General features: G+C 48.7%; 1 protein-coding gene across 1 annotated transcript in view; it reads left to right on the forward strand.

The window, feature by feature from the left end:
* PNPLA2 (patatin like domain 2, triacylglycerol lipase) overlaps positions 1-20,201 on the forward strand; it is a 51,674-nt gene that overhangs the window by 18,921 nt on the left and 12,552 nt on the right. The window contains exons 2-3 of the mRNA XM_077818236.1: positions 9,172-9,404; positions 10,266-10,331. Coding sequence (XP_077674362.1) covers positions 9,172-9,404; positions 10,266-10,331 — 299 coding nt within the window. The remainder of the gene's footprint in view (positions 1-9,171; positions 9,405-10,265; positions 10,332-20,201) is intronic.

Genomic DNA, 20,201 nt, shown 5'->3' on the forward strand with positions numbered 1-20,201 from the left:
AGACAGCCTGTAAGAGACAGCTAATGAAGAGGACTGCACCCTCCCAGTTACACTGCAGTGTGATTCCCTGGGTTACCCTGTAAGAGGCAGAGATGGCTTAACCTTGGAATTCAGGGAATGGTTTAGTTTGCAGCCATGCGAGGTTCCTTGTAAATGGTGAACAGAGACCATTCTGGCAATTGAGTTGCCCAAGGAAAAGTTCCATAAGCAAATCTTCTCTCCCTGTGAAATTTCCATGCTGTTGATTCACAAATCCTGTTGCAGTGAATCTTGTTTACATCTCAAGTTGGCCAGGAAATGGTTTTCCAATCCCTGGAGAGGGTGGTGCGTGTGTGTGGTGTGTGTTTTTGAAATCTTAAAAAAAAAAAAAAAAAAAACTTTCCCCATCATGAATCAGGATGAAAAGTCAATCTTAAAAATTCTCATGAACCAAGCCAAAGAATTTCTGGTTGGGTCAATCAAAATGTTTTGTTTAATTTTGACCTTTTTTGTGTGTGGTTTTTTTTCATTTTTTTGTTTTGAAATTTTAGTTAATTTATACTGAAGTCATTTGGAACTGAAAAATGTTTTGTCCCATGTCAAGATAGACTGTTTGGAAACTTTGACTCGGGAGAGTCATTGCAATTGACCCTTTCCCACCAACTGTTCTGGATTGACAGATTAGTATTCTGATTTCCGCCCGCCACTCAAAAGCCCCTCAGTTGGAAAATTCTAGATCAGCTCTGTTTAAAACATTTAAAATGGAAACATAACCATCCTGGTGACAACTGGGGAAATAGCATGTGACTTACCCTCAGTATTCAGAAAGCAGGTGAGTGTAACAACATGGACCCCCATGTGGAGTGAGCAGAGCACAATTCAGTTCTACACTGTTTGCTCCCAGGGAAAAGCAGACAAACCCTCCAAAAAGCTGTTCTGAGCAGGAGAGAGAGAAGGGAAAAGTAGCAGGGAGGAGCTGTAATGCTTTACCAGAGCAGGTGGAAGGCAATAAGGCAACTCCTGTAACGCTGGAAGACGAGTCTGCTTTGGGGGCAGGCGGGTGTGGGGGAGAACATACATTCTTCTCCTTATTATGAGAGTCTCGGGGAAGTTGGGAATGTGGACATCTGATTAGACCCTCTGTTACAGTATCTGTACAGCAGCATGTAAACGTGGCCCTGATCTTGGTTGGGACTTTGAGTGCTGTGTACACCTGTTGGAAGACAGCGCCTGCCCTGAAGAGTTTACACTCTAAATAGCCAAGGCAGATCGTAGTGCTTGACTAACATCCTGCTGCTCTTGCCATTCCCTATGCAGAGGGGAACTCACTTGAATCCTCTTGGTGACAGCTGAGTGGAGTGATCTGCAGGGGTAAAGACAAGGGCAGCAAAATGGGGCTGAGTGCATTAGAAATGGGAAAGCTGCACCTAAACTAACCATGCTGGTGCCTAGCACTGGTGTTGGCAGAGGTGGAGGGGTAGCATAGGCCAGTCTCTGGCATGTTCAGCACGGCCCCTGACTTCATAAAATGCCTGAATTCTATCTGAAGCCCTTAAATCTCTCTTGAGGAGCTACTATCCATTTCTTACCCCCCTGGGGATGGGTGACAGGCAGAGAGGGTGTTAGAGCAATCCATTCCTCACTCTTTAGCCTCATCCTTTCTGGGTACATTGGAAACCATTAACTTTCCGTTTTGCCGTTAACTTTCCCTTTACTTGTGGTTCCACCCAGCATCAAATTGCTTCCCCACCCATGTCCTAAGTTCATGCTCCATGTGTGCCAGCTGCTATAGCTAATGGAACAGGAATGTCCCTGGCATGGACTGGTGCTCTTTATACCGAGATGGAGCCTTTCCAAAGGGAGCCACAACTCCCCGGGTGGGTGGCAGCAGGAATGACTTTAGGCTAATGTTAAAACTCCTCTTTCATTCTCCTGGATGCGCTGTTCCTATCTTTTTATTTGCAGTCATTCTTCCATTTTGTTTTTTATTGGCTTAAATATTTTGCAGGTCAGATTATCTCTTGCTGATAAGAGGGCAGATGTTAATTAGGTCTGATGCTTTGCGTTCTTTAGTACTGTACCATATGCCCTTGATTCAAGGTGCTGCTTTTGATCCAGTTCTAATGCTGAAAATGACCTATCATCCGCTTTCCCGACCCCAAACTTTATTGTAGAAGTGTGGTTAGATTGTCATTAACCCCTGGTAGTGTGCTTGGCCTCAGTGGAGAGCATAGCCTTGTAGGCTCCTTTAGATCTCTGCAGAATATCTGTCTCCTCCTCTTCCATTTCTTCTTCCCCACTTCTCCTGACAGCTTGAGGCCCAGTTCTCTGTTGCCCTGTGCACTGTGTTCCTTTACACACCCTTTGCACTAATGTGTGAATGATCACACAGTGTGCACAGCAAAGGAGACTTGGACCTCTGGTATTTTGGCACCAGGTTCTACTTGTTATGGTTGTGGGAACCAGACTGCAGCAGCTTCACAGATGGTGGGGTCTTTACCATGTCTAGCTATATAGTAACCTGTGTGGAAATGGGTTTGGTGTAGCTAGGAACGAGACTAAGAACAAGCAGACCAGCGCCACAGCTAGTATTAATTCACCCCTTTGGTAGCCTCTACACAGAGGCTAAGGTCTGAGCTGGCTGGAGACTGAACTATGGCCTTTCCTCAGAGCTGATTCTGCGAGGGCACAGGGATATTTAGGACTTCATTCACCAGGGCTGTCAGTCTGGCACTTCTCATGTGCTACCATGTCCTGGGATTCTAATAGGCAGGTGCTGCTCAGGAGCATTCAGATGGCATAGAGGACTTAAGTGGGGGCGGGGAGAGGAGGAGTCTGTTTATAACTACTGCCGGTCAAATTTTTCCATTGACCTGTCTTTTAGTGGAAATGGCTTTTTGATGAGACAGACTTTCTACATGTGTCCCACAGGCACAGCCAGAGCAGACAGAAGTGGCATACAGGTTAGGTTCTTCTATACGAAGACCCATTGGAGCCTTTCCACTGACTTCTTCTGTTGGCGTTAGATCAGGCCCAATAATGAGGCTAATGTGCAAACATCCATTGCAGGCTAGTTGGTACCTTGTGGGGGGGAGGGGTAGGTGGGCTTCCTCTTTCTCCCTTCCCCCCCCACACACTCTCCTTCCCCCCCCTCCCCTTAATGTTTGGCCTTCACCAGCTCTCTGGTCATCTTCACTGGCAGTCCCTAGCAAAACCCAAAGCAGAATTTGTTTTGCGCTTTCCTGGAACAGCATCTCTGGTTGTCATGGGGGTATAACACCCACTCATTTATGTTCAGATGCCTTCACAGATGTCACCTGTCCTGTGACAATGACCACCCAAATGAATGAACATGATCCCCTTTGGCAGGACCTCTGCACTGGCCCTGATTCCAGGAAAGTCCCTGGCTCTGGAGTTCACTCTGCCCATCCCTCCCCAAGGGAGTTTTTATCCTTCAGTGCTGTCACGCCCAAGCTTTCAGGGCAACAGCTGCTTTTAAATGAAGTAGCCGAATAGTGGCTTTTCATATACTTACAACTTCCTGTATGTAAGGACTCAAAGAATAACTAGCTCACAAGGATCAATGGCTCATCTAACATAACGTGGTGAGCTTAGTGCTGTACTGACGGCCTTGGAGACTATCATTTCCGTCCAGGGAACAAATCCAGTAGAGGCAGCAGCAGTGCAAACAGCTCCCAGTGCTGCTCCATCAAGCCTTCTCTGCCCATCTGGGGCACTGGGCTTGCTACTTTTGATCCACAGACCCTCTATCCAACTTCTTTGTTTACAGTGTGTTGTCAACCCGTTGCACTGGCTGCTGTGGGAGGGCATGGGGAACGTTTATCAAATGGTGGGGTAACTGATATGACTAGTAATAAGCCTCTGGCTATGCAAGCTGAATAAGAGTAATCAAATCTCATGCTTCTGCTTTTTAGCTGCTGCTTGTGGCGTTCTGGAAGCTTCTCCTTCCCCTCGACCTCCGTACAGCATTGCACAATTAGTCTTGCATGGCGTGCTAAGAACCCTGCCTTTGCAGGCTCAGGTGCTGGCCATTGCCAAAGGCAGGATAACAGGCTAGATTGGGCTCCTCATGATACACTTCTCTTTTCTTTACACACACAGAGCAGCCCTATACTTTTCACCTAAATGACTGAAGGAAACAACAAAACAAGGAAGAACCAAAGTGGTTCTCTGAGGATAGGACATGAAGCAATGGGGTTAAATTGCAGCAAGGACAGTTTAGGTTGTACATTAGGAAAAACTTCCTAACTGTCAGAGTGGTTAAGCACTGGAATAAATTGCCTAGGGAGGTTGTGGGATCTCCATTGGGGATTTTTAAGAGCAGGTTGGACAAACACCTGTCGGGGGGGGGGGGGGGTGTCTAGATAATACTTAGTCCTGCCATGAGTGCAGGGGCCTGGACTAGCTGACCTCTCAAGGTCCCTTCCAGTCCTGTGATTCTATGAAAGTGAAGTCTCCAATGAGAGCTCAGTATGGCCCATCCTACCATTGTCTGTAATAGCTCAAAATAACCTAAGAAGCTCACAGCCTACAGCAGTCTCACCTCTATTCTTACGCACTGAATAGTGTTAAAGGAGGCGGGAGAAGTCCCCCAAAGATGCTGTCCATTCTCAGTCCCACAGGGCTCCAGTTCACTGTCTCTCTGCACCCCATATGCCAGTATCTGAGGTTTTAAGGCTTCTGCTTCTTAAAAGATTTCTGCTGTCCCCTGTTTGCGGAGTGGGGGAAGGAATTGGTGTGGGGAGGGAAAGGATTTCTCATCTCTTCCAGTCAGTGTTGCCTCATTCCCCATCTTCCTCATTTTACCTCTTGCCCCCTTCCCGCCATGTCACACCAGGCCCTATTTTACAACTGTCTGGGGCAGGAGGGTGGGGAAAATAGGTGGATGGTCAGACATGAGGAGCAACATATCTCAGCTTAACCTAGCGTTTGCTGGTCAAGCTCTGATTTAAAAAAAAAAAAAATAAAAATCCCACCCAGATGTTTTGCTAATCAATAACTGGCTAAAATACTAACAATATTTGCGCTAATTGTGTGTGTGTTCTCTCTCAGCCGTGGCCAGCAAACTGAAGTGCTGGCTCTAAGAACTCTCTTCTTGTCAGTAAACATCTCTTGTTGCATAATCCTCCCTATGTGGTTCTTTAACCCTGTGCCCTTCTCGTTCCATACGCAGGCATTCACATCCAGAGTGCAGGAACCACAGCAAGGGAGCTTGGTGTTCTTGGCTCAACCCATAGTTTCCCAACATGCACATCCCAGTTTTGCATGGGGGGCTGGATGGCCTTGTGGTTAAGGCACTGGACTGGAACTTGGGATATTTGTGTTTACGTCTCAGCTCTGCCATAGACTTCTTGTGTGATGTTGGGCAAGTCACTTAACCACTCTGCCCCCATCAGTAAATAGGCCAAATATACCTGTCCCTTATAGGGGTATTTGTGGGGCACTTGGATACTATGGTGATGGTTATGATATAATAACCTAAACAGAATACTGATAACCTTCTAGGTTAGGTTCTCAACCAGGGGGTCTGAGGCTTCAGGGGGGGCACAAGCAAGTTTCAGGGGGTCCCCCAAAATAAACCAGAAAGCAGGGCTGGTATTAGTCACTAGGGCCCAGGGAAGAAAGCTGAAGCCTGAGCCCCACTGCCTAGGGCCAAAGCTGAAGCCTGAACTCTGCCACATGGGGATGAAGCCAACTTAGCTTTGCAGAGCCCCCTGTGGCATGAGGCCCCATGCAATTGCCCTGCTTGCTATCCCCTAGTGCTGGCCCCTGCTTTTAATCTACTGGATATGCAGAATACCACTTTTTTTGGCACAAGTGGGCCACCATTTTTATAACATGTTGCGGGGGTGGGGGGTCCTAATAGATAGCACTAGCCCCCAGTGCCACCAGCTTTAGATAGGCAGAGATAGAATGCAGGCGGGGATGAGAGGAGATGAGTAAATGTGACTAATTCATGCTGGACTGAGATCAGAAGTGAAGCCACTCACTGAATACTGGTCTCAGGCAGAGCAGGACAAAGGGTTGATCGTGCTGAAACCTGCTTCACAGGTGAGAGCTCAGACTGTTCGGCTCCGTTGCAGCCTAATGGTTTCCAAATTCCACTTAAAAATTGGAACCTCTTTATTTATAAATATTCAATGAAGTTCAAGGGCCTAATCCTGCACCCACTGAAGTGACTAGCAAAGGTCCCATTAACTCAATGGTGTGGAATTGGCTTCCGAATGCTTTTAACCATGAAAGAGTGGTGTATATAAGTACTAAGTGGCTTTTCATTTCTTGTTTTCAATGGGGAACATCCCAATACCTCGGGCTCTGACAATGTGATTGCTTGTTGCTTATTAGCAAATTGGAATCCTTTTTATTCCACACCAAATGTTTCCCTCCTGCAGTTGGAGAGGGGGATGGCACTGGATTCTGAGCTGATTTTTTAACGGGGTCTCTGCCTTCCTGCTCTACAAATCAGACACAGTTCCTGCATGAAGCTGAAGCTCTATTTTGTGAGAGTCCTTCACGCCCCACATTGTCCCCTCTCCCTCTGTCTCTGAGAGTAGCTCTTATCCTGCATGTAAAGCAAAGGCTCTTGTTCCTCAGCTCTACTAGGAGAGGCTTGTGGGGGTGGTGATGTGTGCGTGCAAACAGCAGCACTGCAGCCTGGTTTTTGGTTTGGCTCAGGCTGGTATTCTGCCCCCTTTGCCTCTGTTCCTTCACACTCTCTCTTTGCAGAGCTCTGATGCTCCTCCCAAACTGGGCTGCTTGAGGCAGCTCAGCAGAATCAGCTGTTCCTTCCCTCTGCAGGGAGATGGCTGCATCCCTGTCCAGTGCCAGCTAGGCCACTGTGCTAAAGTTGAAGCAGGCTTCCCATTGGGTCCTTCTCCAGAGCAGCCCAAGTTAAATGGGGTGGAACCGCTCCACAGGGAAAGTGTCACAAGGTCACGCTATCGGACTGTAACAGCGCTCAGCAAATCACATCCTAGACCGTGGCTCACCAGCTGAACCTTTTCTAAATGTTCCCTTCTAGGCTTGGAACTGTGGAAGGATTTTTAATCACAACTCCCTCTCTTCTACTAAAAGCAGCGGGAGACCGCTCCAAGGCTTGGCTGAGCAGCACTCCCCGTCTCACCCCATGACTTGTTTCAGTCTAATTTAGCCACTCGTTTAATGTCTCTGCTAGAGCAGTGCCCTACAAACTGGGATATGGAGCCTTTCCTTTGTAGGCCCCTCATTCAAATCCAACCTAGGTCAATAGTGTCTGTTTCATTGACTTCTTGGTGATATGGGTTGATGTTCACATACTAGGTCTGGGTGGCCAGCTGACCTCTGGCCCTCTGGAGAGGCTGAATCTCCAGTCTGTGGAAGGCGGAGCAAGGTTAGGTGGTAAATCTAGAGAGGTGGGGTCTGAGCAGAGCCCTGGGAGCAAGGGCTTACTGTGTATGAATCCCAGCTTTGCTATGAGCATGCTCCCTCTCAGACATCTTAGGTAATCACTTGGCCCTGAACTTTTCCAAAAGCTCTGATAATTTTAGGTACCTCCGTCATTTAGGTGCCTGACCTGAGAGTCCTAGGGCTTGATCTACAGAGGTGCAGAACACCTGCAACTCATATGAAGTCCACTGGAGTTGCAGGTGCTCAGCACTCTGAAAATTGAGGCCCAAGTGTCTCCGGTTGGGCACCTAAATGACTGAGGTAGACAAGTTGAAAAGATCTTTTGGAAAGTGGTGGCCTAAACCTCGCTGCCTCAGTTTCCCCATGTGGGTGGTGCTCACAGAGTTGAGGATAATTAATGGTTGGAAAGCACTTACTATTTCTATTAGTAGCAGGAAGGTTCATTCCAAACTAGGCAATTTCCCTCAAAAGGAGTTTCCTTGGAGGTCAATCCATGGGCATAAGCAGGGGTGGCCCAGCTGCTGGCTTTAATAAAGATGCACCTGCCAGACCTACATTTGGCTAGTAAAGAGCCGTACTGGAAAGGTGAAGGGTTAGGTGAACTCTGGAGTCTATTCCCACATGTCAGGCTAGCATAAACCAGGTGAATGAGACAATGGCCCTTTAAAAATAAGGAGAATTCACCCCCAGTCTGGGGGAGAGGTATGTGATAGGAAATGCAATTAACTGAGGTGACTTTTTTGTAACACTGATCCTATCCCCAAGACCTGACTTGTCAGATGCCAATTAACAAAGCACAGTAGCAAGCCACAGGAAACCTGCATGTAGAGCCGGGCCAGAATTTTTTCATTTCATTTCAAGAGAAAATGCAAGTTCTGCAAACTGAAAGTTTCAGTTTGAAACTTTCCGTAAGAATTTCCATTTTTGGCTAAACTAATCCCCCTCCCACCCAGTTGGGGAAAAAAAAAATGTTTCAGGTTGAGTACACCTGAATGGAAACCTTTCCGTTTGAACTGAACCAAGCTGTTTCCCATGATGCGCTGCCATTTCCCCTCTGACCAAGTCACATGGTGTGTTATGGGAGATATAGTGCAGCCAAGGATCCTAGTCAGTAAGGGAGAAAGGGGACAAGGGACATCAGAATTACAAAATCTATAAGGCACCATTGCCTCTTACATGGATGCTGTGTCAAACTGACTTGGAATGTTTTGATACTTCCGAAATAAAACTTTTTAAAGAAACTTTTCATTCCATTAAAATAACCTCTATTTCAAATTTTGTCCCAATCCGAAATGAAAACAAGTGTTGCAATATCAACTTCCCACAGGACTGAAATGCTAAATGCCACTCTGCTTTACCAGCAGGAATGTATGGGATGGCAGTAAAGTTGGGCCAGTATGGATGATGGAGGGGATGGATGAGCAGGGTCTGACCAGATCTGTGTTGTCTTAAGGACTGGCCTCTTGGGCTGACTCTGTCTGTGCTGAGGGGATAATGCACCAGTGCAACCATGCAGTACTAGAAATATATAGAGTGGGGTGGGTTGGAAATATTTCTAATCTCAAGGCAGATCACCTGATGCTCCTGAAGAATGAATCTCATTTACCTCTATCTTAAGCTGCATAATTACGGATGTTGTTAATTGTCATAAAACTAACTGATCAGGCTCCGTGACCTCCCATCACACAAAGTGACTGTCCACTGTGTGAGGTTTTTTCTTTTTCCCTGGTTCCCTCGAGTTTCGTGGTGCATCTTTTACCTGTTTGCTGGCTATCTTGGTTGTAGGTGAGGCGGGCGCTAATATCATTCAGGTCTCAAAAGAAGCCCGGAAGAGGTTCCTGGGCCCTCTACACCCATCCTTCAACTTGGTGAAAATCATCCGCAGCTGCTTGTACAAGACCCTGCCGGACAATGGGCACGAAGTGGCTAAAGGACGCCTGGGCATCTCGCTGACACGGGTCTCTGATGGAGAGAATGTGATCCTGTCAGAGTTCCATTCCAAAGAGGAGCTGATTCAGGTGGGTGGGGAAATTGTTACCCCCCATTCCACCGTTTAAGTCAGGGGTGGGCAAACTATGGCCCATGGGCCGGATCCAGCCCCTCAGGGCTTTGGATCTAGCCTGTGGGATTGCAGCCCCTGGGGGGGAGGGGCAGAGGGCTCCACATGCTGCCCTTGCCTGTGGGTACCTCCCCCGAAGCTCCATTGGCCAGGAATGGGGAACTGTGGTCAATTGGAGCTTCAGGGGAGGTACCCACAGGCAAAGACAGCACAAGGAGCCCGCTCCTGCAGGGGCCGCAGGGACATGATGCTGGCCGCTTCCCAGAGTGGCGTAGGGCTAGGGCAGGCAGGCAGGGAGCCTGCCTTGGCCCCAGTGTATGCCGCTGCCACTCCAGAGCTGCTCCAAACCCCTCTTGCAGCCAACCCCCTGCCCTGAGCCCCCTTGTACACCTGGCACCCCAACCTCTTGCCCTGTGCCCCTTCCTGCACACTGCACCCACTATCACACCCAACACTCCCTCCCGTACCCCAACTCCCTGCCCCAGCCCTACATTCATGGCTCTCCAATTTCCGCACCGAGATGTGGCCCTCGGGCGAAAAAATTTGGCCACCCTTGGCTTAGGTGATATCTGCAGGCTCCCTTCTCTGTTGGAGAATTACTGAGGGATTGGTCTTCGTTCCAAAATTCTGTCACATTAGAATATAACCACAGCCAAGACTCTCTGAACAGGTTGCTGTTGGTCAACAGGCCACCTCTCTCCAGATGATCCAGCAGGTGGCTGAGCCAGCCTTCCCAGGGAATTGCTGTCTTCAGGTCCTGGTTTGTTTCTTACAAAAATGTTTCTGATCTCTTATGCTGGGTTTGTGCTCTCTCTTTCAGGCCTGTGTTTGCAGCACCTTCATCCCTGTATACTGTGGGCTGATCCCACCAAGCCTGCAGGGAGTGGTAAGTAGCCCTCGTAACATTCCCCTTGAGTGCAAGAGTGAGACACCTAGATATAGTCATGGTGGATCATGCTGATAGTCCATCTAGTCCTGAATCCAGCACTGTCTGGTTACATACTTAAGAGAGGTGCAAGTAACCCTGAGATCAACAATTTATGGAATACCTTGCCCATAATGGAAGCTGCTTCCTAACCTCATCAGTGACTGACTGGCTTATGATCTGAAGCCTGATGGTTTGTATTCTTCTTCAAGTACTTGCCCATATCGATTCCAATTAGGTATGTGCATACCACGTGCACAATCGTCAGAAGATTTTTACCCCAGCAACACTCGGTGGGTTGGCTGAGGCGCCCCCTGGAGTGGCGCCTTCATGGTGCCGGATATATGCCCCAGCCAACCCAGCGCCCCCTCAGTTCCTTCTTACCACCTGTGATGGTCATTGGAACTGTGGAGCACAGCATAGCTGATCTCCACTCTCCTTAGCTTTTTCTCTTAATACCTGTTAATAGTTAGTGTAGTTTAGTGTACTTAGTAGGGTGGAGTGGGCTCAGGCTTCATAATCTGCTTTCCTGACACACGTACCCATACAGGAGATATGTAGGGCAGCGACTTGGTCATCGGTGCAAACCTTTGCCCCCCACTATGTGATAATTCAGCAGTCCAGGGGTGATGCTGCATTTGGTTCAGCGGTCCTTCACTCCGTGACATCTCACTCCAACCGCACTGCCTAGGTAAGGCTTGGGAGTCACCTAATTGGAATTGATATGAGCAAGCAGTCGAAGAAGAAAAGACTGTTACTCACCTTTAACTATTGTTCGAGATGTGTTGCTCATATCCATTCCAAACCCGCCCTCCTTCCCCTCTGTCAGAGTAGCTGGCAAGAAGGAACTGAGGGGGCCCTGGGTCGGCTGAGGCATATATCCGGCACTGCTTAGTCAGGGTGCTCTGAAATTGCATCAGAGCTCTTGAATGTAAGCCATCTGGGGCTGGTGACTTGTTGTTTTTATCATAAACTCTGGTCTTGAAAAGAGAAAGTTGCAGATACTGACTTTTCTCAGACAATAAAGATGCATTAGGTATCTCCCCAACCTCCTCTGGTGGAGATTGGTGCTAAGAAATCCACTGAGCATCTCCATAGCATTCATATCCTCCATAACTATTTTGTTTACTCCCTATCCCTGTCCCACCAATCTTGTCACAGGAAACCCATTTGTCTCTCTTGTATCTGCGTCTATTTGCTTTTCACGGTGGCTTTCCTAATTTTCTCCTTACACATCAATTTGTTGGCTTCAAGTGAGCTGGCTTTCCATTTTCTTAATGGCTTGGCTCAAAAACCTTTCCATTTAATTATACTGGTCTATTTGCCTTCTTGCTTCCTTTCAAGTATAGGGAGTATACATTCCTCTCGTGACTTAGTTCAGAGGCTACTTACACATCCCATGTCTGAGTCTAAGGATTTGAATTGCCTCACATTTGACTTCAGGGTTGTGGTGGGTTGTGTGTGTAGTTAAGCCCTACTTCCTTGTTTTGTTTTTAGAATCCCCTCCTGTTGTGTCTTGGCATGCTACATAACATTAAGAATATTGGCGGGGGGGGACTACACAGATGCAATTGGGTTCCAAATGACACTATCTATATCTAAACATACAAAGCCTTGCTGCACATCATTCCTGAGGGCATTCTGCACCTAAAAATTCTGTGCACAATATTTTAAAATTCTGTAAATGTTTTTTATTTGTCAAATGTGGGAGCTCCAGCATGTCATTGGAGAACACAGGCCACTGGTTGCACAGAGGGGGGGGATCACTCTGTAAACCCCTCCACCTCCCCTGGACACACTCAATGATGAGGCTTCCCCCAACACTGACACCACACAAGGACCAGGCCTGACCAAGAAACACCCCAGGGCCCTGCCCCTCTGTGCCAGGTGCACCAGGTGTGGGCAGGCAGGCTCAGCAAGGCAGTTTCAAAGTGTGGAGTCCAGGTGTGGGTTGAGAGGGATCTGGGTGTGGGCAGCTCAGTCAGGGCTCTAGGTGCAGGGGGGATCTGGATGCACAGAGGCATGTTGGGGGTTCTAGTGCAACAGTAATTAGACTCTGCAGGGGTGTCCAGGTGAAGGTGGTTAGGGCTTAGTGGGTGATGGGGGGGGGTGCAGCTTGGGTGTGGGGAGCTCAGTGGGGGAGAGGGGTGGGGATCCAGGTGTGGGTGGCTTGTTGGGGGAGTAGGGCTCATCAAGGGGGGTTCTGGGTGGGGGTGAGGCTCCATGGGAAGGTCTGGGTATGAGAGGGGTCTAGATGCACAGGGGTTGGACAGATGCAGGAGCAGCTCCCTGTACAGCGATCCCTCCCCCTGCAGCTGATGAGCAATGGGTGCAGGAAGCACATGAGGGAAGTGGGGCTGGGGGGGGAGAGAGAAGAGTTTGTAGAGCTTCCCACAGCCAAGCGAGAAATCTGGGGGTGGGTCTGACACTGCCCCGGATGCTGTGCAAGGGAAGAGGAAGTCCTGTCCTCCCAAGCCCAGCCAGGACTAGCAGCTGAGCTTGGCGCAGGGTAGGAGCCACCAGCCAGGTCTTCCCCTGACCCACAGTGAATTACCTCTCTGCTGGCAGCCCTAGGCACCCAAAACATACTGCTCAGGAGGGTCATATGACTGGTCTTGTGGTTTCCCTTTGCTTCCCCATCAGAATGTCATTTTTCTGCAGGGAAGCAAAGAAATCTGTGTGGGACATAAATTCTACACATGTGCAGTGGTGCAGAATTCCCTCGAGTAACATGTATGCAGCTGCTCTATTGTGTTCTGGTAGCCTCTGCAATAGAAAACAGGGAGGACTGCTAAAGGGCTCCCAAACCTTTTAAAGGGATACCACCCAGTTCCCATACACTTCACCTCCCCTCTAAATTGTAATATTCAATACTAGTCTCTGGTACAATCACACCAGGAATGTCACATTTAACAGTTGTATGTGGCCACTAGTACTCAATGGTTCAACTATAGTTACATTCTGAATTAACTCTAGATGGTACCTGGGGTGAAATCAAAACTAGCTTCTCCTTGTGTGGGCTGTAGAACAATTATTGCTTCCTAGAGCAGCTAAGAGGTGTTTATTCCCCTACACCTTGTCCTGCCATGACACTTGTCCAGGTCATATGCAGGGAGTTGAAGTCACCCTTGATTTGTCTCTCATTAGATTCAGTTGCCTTCCTGAACTCCTGCCTACGCTGTCAACCTTATTGTCCTGATACAGTGAAAACATCAGCAGCCATGTTCTGCCCAGTAAATGCTAGAGCTCAGCCAGGCCTGGTATCTAGAATCTCTGATTCCTCCCCACCGCCATCATATCAAGCTCTGGTAAAGCAGAGCCTGGACACAAACCATCCCTGGATTTTTCAAAACCAAAACCTGGCTCCTTTAGTCTACAGTGAGTAAAAACTCTGCATCTTGCCCAACTGCCTTCAGACCCACCCCTGCCCCAGAAGAAGCAAAACAACAAATATCCTTATGGACATTTTACACCTTTGTGTGTGAGTTTGAGAGACACACAAACCCCTGTGTGTGTGGGGACATCTGGCTGCCCTGATCTGTGGAATCATTGTGTTCCCGTGGCACAAAGGAATCCCCTGACATGGCTATGGTCAACAAGCTGCTACTTTGTACTGCAGGTTTGGAAGTGGTGAGGCCTACAAAGCCCAGCCCAGTTAGCAGATTTGGGATGGGTTTATCCTTAATGGCTCTCCTTGAGCTAGGTGAATTGCCTTGGGACATTGTCATCTGATGCTGGTTGTGTGTGTTTTTTTTTTTCCCTCCATTTTGACACAGAAACCCTTAAAACAACAATTGTACTTCAGTCAGTGCCATAACAAGGGGAGTCTGTTAAAATGCCAGAGTGGCTCTCTTCCCTCCTTGCTAACTGGGGCGTGTTGGTTGGAACTGGGCAGATGAGGATTCCCTAAGGGAAAACTGTGTGGGAGGTGGAAGTGGGTCACTTGCTATGTAAATGCTGCTGAGGGCATGGGAGATGAATCAGAATTATCTTGTATAGGCCAGGATTGGGCCTAGCTGTTCATCTGAAGTGGAATGTGCTGAGTGGCTACAACAGGCTTGGGTGGAGGCTGCATTGCAGAACTGCGAGTGCAACAGACTGTATATAATGCTCCTCCTTTGGCTTGCATTAGCTGCACAAACAGAGGAGCTTAAGGCTTTTGCTGCAGTCAATGAGGGGTAGCAGTAGAATTTTTCTGCTTTAGGGGGCTGGCACATTCCCTGCCAAGGGCAACCACATTGCTGAATTTGCTGTGTCATCGTGCTGGAGACCTGGTAATGGCTGCTGCTCTACCTTCTTCTGTCTGCCTGGGGTGGGCACCTATCCATACCAACACCTAACAATTTAGCAGACTATTGCTTTGGCTTCCTAGTAGAGCTGGCCTGGCTCCCAGGTGCTTGCCAAATTCCTAAGGCATGCTGCCTAATTAATCACAGCGATAGAAATTGCAGATAATCCAGTAGGTTTAGTCATCTAATCAAACCCTTTGTATCCTGCTGGATTTTCTCGAGTGCCTTGTCTGTTCTAGATCCCTTATCTAGGAGGCTTTCTTTCCACCATTTCCAGTGGGGATGCTGTTCCAGACAGAGCTCTTCAGTGAACACATTTGTCCTAGGCCTCTGCTTAAACATTGCTGCTTTCTTTAGTTGCCTCTTGTGGGAATCACCCTGGACAGTTTTTCTCCCTCCTTGGTCTTTGCACCTTTTTAGGTCCAAGTACTTGTCCTGGCTGTCTTCCCTCTTCCAAGTGCTAACATATTTGTTTCTATTAATGTGATAGGTACTGTTCATACACACACAAAGGACAGTCCCTGCCCTGAAGAGCTTACAGCCTAAACAGACAGAACTGTTATCATCTTTTACAGATGGGAAACTGAAGCCTGAGAGTTGAAGTGACTTGCCCAAGGTCATACAGGCAGTCTGTGTCAGCGTGGGGACTTGAACCTAGCTTTCCTGAGTGCCAGGCCAGTGCCTCAATTACAAGGCTAGCCTTCCTCTCATACAGCATAGCTGTCTCCCTCTTCATTAAGCAAGCAATATGGGCAAGGAGGAGAAAGGGGGAAAAAGGCTAATGTGAGCAATAGCTGACCTTTAAGAAAAGTGATTGAAGTGGTAGCATGTGCCTGGGATGACCCCTAGGGAGTATAAATGGCAGAGGGGGCTGATGCTGGGTTTGATCAGTGCTGCATGAGAACTTCCTGATTGTGCCATTCTGTGGTGGCCCATCTCTGCCAAAACCATTCATGCTAAAACCACATTAAATACTCAAGGCTCTTTTCCTTCTAATGTTCAGGATGAGCTGTTTTGCCTTTTTGCCACTTGGTTTTGCTGATGTATCAACATAGCTTTTCATGGGGTCAAGGCCTCTAATGGGGAGGGACAGAGGGGATGAAGTAAACTCCCACACCCCCTTCCTGCACCACAGCTGCTGCTCCCTGGGATCGCTTTTGGAGTTGGAGGGTTTGGGGGTGAGAGGGTTAACTCACTAGTGTGCATGAGGGGAATATACTTAGCACCTGGGCTTCTTGGTAAGCACCGTGCTGCTGGTGAGGGTGGAGAACACAGCAAGGACAGGGTCACCATTTGCCACATACCATCTTGCCACCTGGCAAAAAAAAAAGTGTGAGCATATGAGAAAAGGGCTATAGCTGCCCAGTCACAGTACACAGCTCCCAAGCCCACCCTGGTAACTCCCCTACACAATCAGGTCATCAAACTGCACAGCCCTATCTCACAGAACTACCCCAGTAGATACTCAGACAGATGTAGCAAGAGGACTCCCCTTACAGCCTGCGATGGATAACAACCAAAAGGCCATGTGCACATCTCCCATAAGTCCCTCATAGCATTCCTTTTGTGTTAGGTCCCCTCAGACTGTTTCTTGCGTGATTCAGCACTCTATGGGCTTCTTCTCCTCCTCCTCTCATAAAGCAACAATGTCTTAAGCCTACACTTGTCGTGCTGTAACCACTTGTCAACACCACTATCGTGCTGGCACCAGAGCAGGCCTATGACTGTGCAGCAGGTTTAATATTCAGGGGAGGTATACAAGGAGGGTAAGTTTATGCTTCAGGGAGTAGTTCTTCTGGCTATCCTTAAACCAGCAAAAGCCACCACCTGTAAGATTGTTAAAATATCTGACCGTACTAATCCCACCCAACATAGCCCCTATTCATAATGCTGAATACAGCCTGGGCCTTGTAGCCACAAGAGCTGTAAAGCAGAGCAAAGCCCTGTAACAAGGAAGGGCCATGTCACCAAGTGGAATATTTCAGGGTGTTCTCTCCAACCTGGCTTTAGGCTAGTTCCTTTTCTTGTTCCCTGTAGCCCCAGTTCTCCTACTGAAAGCTCCTGGTTTTGCTATTGAGGAGCCCACCAGCCACTAAACATTCCTCACCCTGCCATGCTGGGCCTGTTGCTCTCTTTGTGTGCATCCAGAGGAATTCCATGGGTCTCCCTTTATTGGGGCAGGAAGGGGGAGGAATGAGGGAGTTTAAACACAGCCCCTTGCTGGGCCCTTGTTTGGCTCCATTTCAGCAGGAGCCAAGTAAGGGGTGTGACAATTCTTATTCCCAGCAGTGAAAATGGAAAGAAGCAACCAACCCAGTCTTCTCCACGTGTGCGCTGTATCTGTGTGCCATACATACCAGGGCAAGGCCAGTCAGCTCCCACTATGGCATCAGCTGAGGCAGCAGGTGCTGGGGGGGAGGAGACCCAAAAGGAGGGAAAAGGGGCCCAGAACCAACCCCTGGCAACTTGGCCATCTGAAAGAAACTGAGCTTGTAACATGCCTTTGAGGGGAGCCAGAGATGGACCCTCCTCCACAAAAGAGGACCCTTGGCTGAGACACCTGGACCCTGCCCCAATCCTGGCAGCTCCTAAGGACTGAAAGCTAACCTGCCTAGCAGGGCTGTAACTGCTGGGCAGGAACAGAGGGAGAGAGGGGATCGCTCAAGGACTTAAAGCCTAGGTTATAATAGGCTGTGTAGAGCAAGCCTGGGTTTGCACAGTGGTAGTGTTGGCTAGAGAGGGGCACCGTGGCAAAGGTGCCTCTGCAGATGAGCCTGAACTAGGAACAGTCAGTAGCAGTCAACCAGATGGCAGGGTGCGCCGGCCCACATGTAGATTCCTTTTGATTAGAGAAGCCCTCGGTACCATCACCTTTGCTGCAGTAACACACCCTTTTTTGGAGCTGTTGCTTTCCTGCAGGTGGCAGTATAAAGTATCTGCTTCTTCACCCTGGCTACAAAAACACTGTCTGTGCCATGGTCTCCTCCAGTGCTACTCAGAGTGGTGGTCCGCGGAGCCATCGGCTGCCAGTCTGTGTGCACATTGGGGAAAAAAAAATTGCCAGTCCCCCACAGCAGATAGCTTGAGAAGCACTGGGCTACTCTATTCCAGTGGTTCTCAACCTTTCTAGACTACTTTACCTCTTTTAGGAGTCTTGATTTGTCTTGCATACCCCCAAGTTTCACCTCAATTAAAACGACTTGCTTACAAAATCAGACATAAAAATACAAAAGTATCACAGTATGCTATTACTGAACAATTGCTGACTCATTATTACCATAAAGTTATGAAATAAATCATTTGGAATATAAATATTGTACTTACCTTTCAGTGTATTGTATATAGAGCAGTATAAACAAGTCATATGAAATTTTAGCTAGTGCTTCTTATGCAACCTGTTATAAAACTAGGCAAATCTGTAGATGAAGTGATGTACCTTTAGAAGACCTCTGTGTACCCCTAGGGGTATGCGTACCCTGGTTAAGAACCACTGGGCTAAACTTATTTAATACTTATACTACTGTAGTGCCTAGGAACTGTGGTAATGACCCAGAACCCTATTGTACTAGGCACTGTACAAACAAAAAAGATAGTCCCTGACCCAAGGTAGTCAAACATTCATCCACCTCTCATACTGTGGAGCAGACTTCTCTAGCTACTCTCCTTCTGCCTTCCCCTCTCCTCCCCCCCGAAATTGTGGGGTTAGCAGGTCTCTCCATCTCTGGCTATACAAAGTGACCCTTCAAATGAGCTGCTGCCAGGGTAGGGAATGGTACCTAACAACTGCAGCTCTCTTCAGCCTGGGGATAGAGGAGGACTGTCTGTGAAATACCAGGTGGAGACGCAGGGTCCTCCTTAGCAACTTTTGTTGAGGCTGGGTTCGCTAATGCCCAGGCAGCGCCCTGTGCAGGGGTCATTTATTGCTATTCCATGCTGTGTTTTCCCCTTGAGTTTTGTTGGTTCCCTCTTATCTCTCTCCCACCTTGCTATTGCGACTCCTGCATGGTCACCGAGTTCCACATATCTGGTGTGTCGAGATGCCAGCGTCCACACAGTAAACACCCTCAGCCCATTTGCTGATTGCATTGCCATAGGCGCCATTGCCTGTAAAAACCATTGGGGAATCCAGCCCCTCCTTGAACTCTTACTTTTAGGCCCTTTGAATCAGAATTGCCCTGCAAACCTAACAATAAAAGCCCAGGGTCTTGCTTTCCCCCAGGTTTATCTCAGAGAAGTGTGCTGGGCAGCCCAGAGATCACCCGGTGGGCAAAAGCACTCAGTCCAGGCAGCAGTAGGAACCATGCACGTGAACTTGTTCGCCCGGGGCCCCGGGAGCCTGCTGGAGAAGTTCAGTGTGTGCTCTGTGTTCCCCAGTAGAAGTAGGTGAAAGGCCATCTGTGAAGAAGGAATTTTTTCTGGCCTGTTACATAAGGACGTGAATAACAGCAACAGCAGGGGGCTGATGGGAGCCGTTCAGAGATAAGCCACTTGTCTCCCTTCCAGCTAGGGAGAACAAAATGTAAAACATTTTCTCCTGCCTCCCCTCTCCTCCCAATATCCAGCCTTCCCCGGCACTGCACAGTGAAAGATCCGCCCTTCTTACTGGCCTGGCTGAAAAGGGAGCCAGAACTCAAGTGTCCTGTTATGGGGCTGGACTGACTTCCAAAAGGTCTTGTCAGTTTCTTGTTGTTATAATGCTTGACTGCCCTCAGCCTTGCAGTCCTTTTAATGGGCTGCTCAGTGGAGCTGAGTGCGGGGGCATTTCCCTCTTCCTCCCAGCAGCTCCTTAGTCTAGCTTGGGTTCTCCTCTAGCCAGCTATTCGTCATCCAGGCATTCCTTTTTGTTAGTCACCTGCCCAGACGGAAGGGTCTCTTACATTGGGGCTGACCCTGCAGTTCCCTGCAAGTCAATAGGAGCCTTGTCTGAGAGGCTTCAGGTTCCTGCCTCGTTGCTCTACAGGAGTCTCTTCTGTCTTATTGCTCTGCCAGCCGAGCCAGTAACATATCCCTTTAGCATCTGGCTACTGCTTGCTGGACCAGGGTGGGAGTCATCGTGTTCAGTCTATGATCATGCAAAAGCTAAAGGATGCTTTGAATTGATCCATGTGGCAAAGCAATGACTCACTGGTGCGGTACCTCCTGCTGGTCATCTCAGGAATTAGCTCTCCAGTATATGGAACGCCTCCTCCAGGCCAGTGTCTCGCCTGTCGCTGGCCCCTGTGTCCCTCCCAGACCCCGGTGCCCTTTACCTCAGGGTTCTGCCCCAGCAGTACCCACACTGTGGGTCTCCCCTCCCAGGGGAACCCCCAACCCTCTAAACCCACCTTGCCTCAGTGGCAACTGCCAGTCATCATCTAGCCCCTGCTCACTGGGGCAGACTGCAGTGGCCACTCATTATTGGTAAGGGGTTAGGACCAGCTGCCTTTGCCTATCCTTGGGCTGCCCCCCTGTGGCCCCAGTACCTTTTGTAGGCCTTCAACAAGGCCTGCAGCCTGGGGGTTTAGCCAGGCTGGAGCTCCACAGCTCCTCTTACCTTCCCCCA

Source organism: Eretmochelys imbricata, chromosome 6 (assembly GCF_965152235.1).
Source record: "Eretmochelys imbricata isolate rEreImb1 chromosome 6, rEreImb1.hap1, whole genome shotgun sequence".
In the NCBI taxonomy this organism is placed as follows: Eukaryota; Metazoa; Chordata; order Testudines; family Cheloniidae; genus Eretmochelys; species Eretmochelys imbricata.